We start from the raw sequence: 6,743 nt of genomic DNA on the forward strand, positions 1-6,743 counted from the left end.
GGAGCTTATTCAAGACTTATCTTTCATTTTGATTTATGCTTTAGTGTTTATCAAAATTTGACAGAATACAATTGTATAATAATTATTTTATTAATGCAATGGATGATGTTGTTTCTTGTTTACTACTTTACATTGTTGTTGATATTATACATGACGTCCTCCGCCCCAGAACGTTTCCGCTGTTCTCGGTTTTGGGGTGTGACACTTAGATAAAGGATTATTAAAGCATTAGAAATATGAACTTAAGAAATTCAATAGGAATTGTTTTCTGGAAGTTAAGCTGTTTCTGAATACATGTCAAAGCTAGTGGGAGCATAAGAGTTATGCTTATGTGATAATAATCTTGATAGTGGGAGCATAAATGTTGTGCTTGTATGATTATTATGGAAAGTATTGCAAGTTAGCAATATTAATTATAGAAAACAAGAGTTACACTTTGCAAAGTCGTAATGGTTGAATAGTTGTTTTGCTATAATTAAGGGAGAGAATATTATGCTTCATTTCGAATCTAAAGGCTTAGGTTGTGGAATGTTAATAAATTTAGCCAAGGATACATAGTGCATTCTCAAGTTTCGATTATGATTATGGCATCCCTCTTCATAGTTCGAATTGTGAGAACGTGACACATAAAATATTATGGCAAAAGATTGATAAAGTATCGCATCTTTATGTAAGACATTATGCATCGTGTCCCATACGCTTCGGGTATAGGATCAATTGCAAGGGCTGTAATATTTAACCATTCTAAAATTTTCCAAATGTTTAACGCATTTAGAGGGAAAAAGGACAAGAATCGGTTTTGACTAAGATAATTAAACAACTATCAAAGGACGATCCAAAGCTCGTTGAGGATTGGTCGCTAGTGAGTAGTTGGAAGTATAGTATTGGATGGACCATATTAACATTATTATGAATAGAAAAGATTCTACTAAGAATGAGTTGCCATATAGCAAATATGGAAATGGTTCCATATTGGGAGTTGGATATTGAGAGTCTATGTCTAGATTAGAAAATTTTATGCAAAAGGATGTTCAAAGGAATGTACTTTGAGTGAGAGACATCAAGTCTATGGAATTGTATTGTAACAATCTCAAATAGAGGACTTTGTAATTTCATTGGCTATAGTCATTGTGACTTTTGTGCTATGACGTTACGAAAGGATCATTGCATAAAATGTTAGAAGCTACCATATTCAAATAGTGGCAAGAATTTTGATATTCTTTCACTTGTGAAAAGGATTGGGAGTTGTAAAATGAGTATGATTGGAAATGTGTTCATTTGATCTATTTCACAAAGCAAGAACTGTAGGTAAACATTGTGTGCATGCTAAGAGAATGGGACAAGTGTAGTAATAATTCAAATAAGAAGTTGATTACCCGAAACAACAAATAATGAGTAATCGATATGGTGATAAATAAAAGGTGTTTTATTTATACTCAAAGGTTTGAGGCCATATGGGATTAGTATTATTCTTGTGTTTCAATTTTCATGTTTTGACTTCTTGAATAATTTAATTGGTTCAGAACAATAAAATTATTCGAACAGGCCACAGTCGTTCATATGTTTGAAGTAGATATGAATGAAGACTGTCGTGAACTGGTGTGTGGATTGTCTAAAGAGTATTAGACATAAGCAAGTGTTTGCTGCAATGTTCATGAGTGCTTATGAATATGATTTGAGCATTGGATTAAACCCACGCTCACTTGGATCACTTCATGGATTTTATCACAACTGATTGGTGAGACGATAACATCTTATATTCTTGAAATCGAGATGTGTGAGTTGTATCTTGCGAATCGGTTGCACATTGATAATATGTAAACGCACCAGTAACTTGGTGTTATAAAACATATTGTTGTGTGTGATTCGGTAAGTAAGTGCAAGCAAGCATTGAGTCAAAGTTTATCCGTTCCTTTTATCCAAAGTAGGATAAAAGCGATATTTTTGGGCCCCTCGATGATTTAGTGATGGCACCTATGCGCTTGGCCAAGCCGGGACTAAATTGATGGTTCAATTGTAGTTTGTTGTCAGTCATCATAAATCGGAAGTCGGGAAATAGTATAGAGGGAATGATTAAGTTCATGTCTCATATCTATACGATATCTAGAATGGAGGAATATATGATCTCTTATCTAAAGGACACGTGTATCTGATAAGATCAGAGTTGACAGCGGCTTTTGAAAGCTACGATTGCAGATCAGGATCTAAAGTCATACGCAGAATAGTTATTAGACTTATCCAAGTGGGAGACTGTTGGATTAGTGTCTAAGTCCATAACTATTCTGGTATGTACTTGACCCGATGGTGCATGGTCCTTTTGGGTTGTCTTCACCGAAGCAACTTGATAGGATGAATTATGGAGAGAGAGAGAGGATTAATTATGATTTATTAATGTACTATGAGAATAATATATTAAAGGAGAAATCATATTGTTTAATTAATATTCGTCAAGAATTAATAATAAGAATTAAGTTTGTGGCTAAAAGACATTAATTAGACTTAAGGGACTAGAACTTTCGATTGTGTGATAGTTGAATATTGGGCTAATGGACTCCAAATTAGAGGGGTGGACGAATTCTATGGGGAAACCCATTAGAAATCGTCCTAGGCCTCTAAGGAGGGAGTCCATGGGTTGCTTAGGGCCTAAGCATCCAAATTAGGGTTTCCTTATTAGATAACCCTAATAGCCTCACTATTTAAAGGACCCTTGAGACTGAAAAACGTGGTGAACTTGTTCCTTAGGGTTTTCACACGTTTTGGGCAGCCTCCTTTCTCCTTATTCTTCATCCTCTTGCTCTTGGTGTTTGTGAGCCATTAGAGGAGTGAGAATTGTGACTCTAAGCTTTCTAAAGTCATTACAAGGAGGAATTGAGATTGTTAGTGCTACATAACAATCAAAGGTAATTCTCTAAACCCCAATTTCAGTTTATAATATGTTAGATATAAGATTGTAAGTCTTGGATACATTGCATGTACAATATAGAAACCTAGATCCAAGCACTTGGGTTTGCATGAGCACATAGGATGTTCTTATGGCCAAAACCCATCAGATGACCATACCAAATTCACTTGGGTGTACTTTCTACGAAACAAATATGAAACCACCAATGAGCTTATTAACTTCATTCTCTATATAGAAGTTATTGTAGGCATTCCACTTAAAAGCCTGAGAAGTGACAATGGTGGTGAATTCAAGAACAATGCCTTATATAACTTTCTTATATCCAAAGGCTTCGAGCTCAACTTTTATACACCCTACACTCCACAACAGAATGGTGTCTTTGAAAGGAAGAATTGAACATTATATGAAGCTGATCGATTCATGTTGATCTTTGCAAACCTACTGCAATACTTATGGGTCAAAGCCAGTGCAGCCGCCTGTTTCACTCAAAACAGATCCCTGATCAACAACAGGCTTGAAGTCACTTCTTATGAAGAAATGAACAAGAGGAAGCCTAACGTCAAATTCTTTCACATCTTTGGTTGTCGTTACTACATAAAAAACAATAAGGATCAACTAGGCAAATTCGCACCCAAGGCTGATGAAGGTATCTTTCTTGGATATTGCCTTCATGCTGCAGCCTATAGAGTTATGAATAAGCGAACCAGAGTGATAGAGGAAAGCAGTGATATCACCCTTTATGTGAGGGTTCTGGATCCAAACCACTTTGGTCCTCAAATGGTAGTACCTTTTGATAAAATGAACCAATCACCATCTGCTAATACTTCTACTCCAGTCCATGCTATTGAAGTAGATTTCAAATTCCTCTTTCCAACTTAACCCTCTTCCTTAGAATCCGAAAAGCTCACTAAATTAGCTTCTCTTGATGTCTCCCAACCTCATCAACTATCAAAAGACTCCAATTCCACCAAAGCTTAGGTTGAGGGGGAACCATATTCAAATGATTCTAGTCCTAAAAGTCATATAGAATCTTCAGAACCATCTGCCCCAACCTCCCATCATCAATATGGACCAGTCATAACACCAGTCACTGAATCATTTGAAGGGCAACCACCTTTAAATGGTTCCATTCTTAAAGGTACTTTACAATCCTCCCAACCATCCAGTCCATGGTTTCAGAGGAACCCCACTCAACTAGTTATAGTCCTTCAAGTTCCTTCACATCCACTCCATCTGTTGAATTCAAAAGTGTAACAGTTGAGGGGGAACCACCTATTTCAGGTAGTTCTAGACTCTTTCAAGATGATCTTTTTGAAGGGACATTCACTTCTGACTACCCACCTTGTCCAAATAAACAATATGAGATAGTTTGCACCCCTCAAATTCTTAAGGAAACTCGTTTTACAAAATGTACGAAGGATCATCCAACCAAAAAAATCATAGGTAATCTAGATTCATGAGTAGTGACTCATTCAGAAACCAAGAATGAATGCTTATATGCAAGCTTTCTATCCATGATAGAGCCTAAAGGAATCAAAAAGGCTCTAGAAGACACAAATTGGGTAAAAGCAATACAATAAGAGTTAGCTGAATTTGAACGCAACAACGTGTGGGACTTAGTGCCAACACCATAAGGAGTATTAGTTGTTGGTTCAAGATGGGTCTATACAAACAAGAGTTATGAAGATGGAGTCATCATCAGGAACAAAGCTAGACTGATTGTCAAAGGATACCCGCAACAAGAAGGCATAGATTACGATGAAACCTTTTCACCTATTGCAAGAATGGAAGCCATTAGGATTTTCTTGGCATTTGCTGCACACAAGAACTTTATATTTTACCAAATGGATGTGTAGTGTGAATTATTGAATGAAGAAATCGATAGGGATGTCTATGTTCAACAACCTCCTGGATTTGAAGATCCAAAGTTCCCTAACCATTGCTATAAGCTTCAAAAGGTTGTATATGGATTGAAGCAAGCTCCAAGAGCATGGTATGGAACTTTGTCCAAGTTCTTGGAAGAGTCCAAATTTCAAAGAGGGTCTATTGATCCCACTCTCTTTAGGAGAATCCACAACAACCATCTAATCGTTTTGCAAATCCATGTCGACGACATCATATTCGATTCAAATAGCAAGGACCTTAGTGATGAGTTTGCTGATTTGATGCAAGCAAATTTATAATGAGTATGATGGGTCAGCTAAATTATTTCCTTGGTTTACAATTTCGTCAATCTCCTAAGGGAATCTTCATTGGTCAAGAGAAGTATATCAAAAAACTGTTGAAGAGATACTCCATGGAGAACACATCAACTACATAGACATCAATGTCTGCATCCTACACGCTTGATTCAGACCTTGATGGACAATCTATAGATCAAAATCACTACAGAGGAATGATTGGATCATTACTGTACCTTACATCTATTTGACCAGACATTATGTTTTCAACATGTTTGTGTGCACACTTTCAAGCCAATCCAAAGGAATCACACCTCATGGCAGTCAAAAGAATTTTCAAATATCTGAAAGGAGCTACATCTCTGTGTCTATTCTATCATGCTAAAGGCAACTTCTATCTCCAAGCCTTTACTCACTCAGATTATAGAGGATGCAAGCTCAACAGAAAGAGCACTTTTGGTAGCTTTCAATTCTTAGGAGGCAGATTGGTTAGCTGGACTTCAAAGAAACAAACATGTGTTTCAACTTCTACTGCTGAAGCTGAATATGTTGCTACCGCCAATTGTTGTTCTCAAGTGATCTGGATGAAAACACAACCGAGATATTATGGATTCAAAATGCAAGAAACCCGCATCTATAAGAGTGAAATTGCAATATCTCACAATCCAGTCAACCACTCAATAACCAAGCATATTGATATCATGTATCACTTTCTAAAAGATAATAATCCGAAAGGTCATATTGAGCTTCATTTTGTTCCTACAAATGAAGAGACTGCAGATGTGTTCACAAAAGCTCTGGAAGAATCCAGGTTCTTACACTTTCTAGGACGACTTGGCATGCTTAATCCATATTTTCTAGGCATTTGAAGTTTTATTTTATTTTATTTTTAATTTTTCTTTGTTTCCTAAGAAAAATCCAAAAAGATTTTATTTTTTCTTTATTTTACACAAAAGAAAACTCCATAAAGATTTTACTTTCATTTTTACTTTACACAAGAGAAAACTACAAAAAAAGATTTTATTTACTTCCTTATTTTGTCTCAACTTTAGATAAAAGAAAAACACTAAAAAGATTTTACTTTCACTTTTTCTAGGAAAATGCTAGTTGTTATCACAGCTATGCAAATGATGAATGATAGTTGCTCTACACTTTAATGAATTTTCAAAATACTAAATTTTATGGTTCTTCAGTTTGCTTTGGTACACAACTAATATTGGTACTTTAGTGACCAATAACAAGCTTCATTGTTATACTCTACTTAGAGTTATAACATACATCAAGTGCTAATGTTATGTGGGATAATGTGAAGCGAACTCTAAGGTTTAGTTAAGCCAATGTGTTATAGTATATTCGTGGCTTCCCAGTCTTAATGAACTCATGAGACAAAAATGCGAACTTGTGTAGTTTGAGGGACATAATTTTTTTTGCTTTGTATATACCTAATAAAAAGCCTCTCTATTAAAACAAAGCGAGTCATTTCCAAGTTTATCTATTTAACTTATGTACTTTGAGTCTAGTTATATATTCAATAAGTTATAGTTTAGAAGTGGAGTCAATCTGTGACCTTTGAGAACTCAGCCAGTAAACCCCTCTGGATATTGAAAATCTGTCCACCTGTAGTACATTGACGCGGATCAGACCAGGAAGAAGTCTGCTAC

The 6,743-nt window shown here is 35.8% G+C and overlaps 1 protein-coding gene across 1 annotated transcript; it reads left to right on the plus strand.

The window, feature by feature from the left end:
* Window positions 1-3,322: 3,322 nt before the first annotated feature.
* LOC111906832 (uncharacterized) lies at window positions 3,323-5,085 on the plus strand. Its single transcript, XM_023902609.1, has 2 exons — window positions 3,323-3,751; window positions 4,759-5,085. The coding sequence occupies exons 1-2, from the start codon at window positions 3,323-3,325 to the stop codon at window positions 5,083-5,085; spliced, it is 756 nt and encodes a 251-aa protein (XP_023758377.1).
* Window positions 5,086-6,743: the final 1,658 nt, after the last annotated feature.

Source organism: Lactuca sativa, chromosome 4 (assembly GCF_002870075.4).
Source record: "Lactuca sativa cultivar Salinas chromosome 4, Lsat_Salinas_v11, whole genome shotgun sequence".
Lineage (NCBI taxonomy): Eukaryota > Viridiplantae > Streptophyta > Magnoliopsida > Asterales > Asteraceae > Lactuca > Lactuca sativa.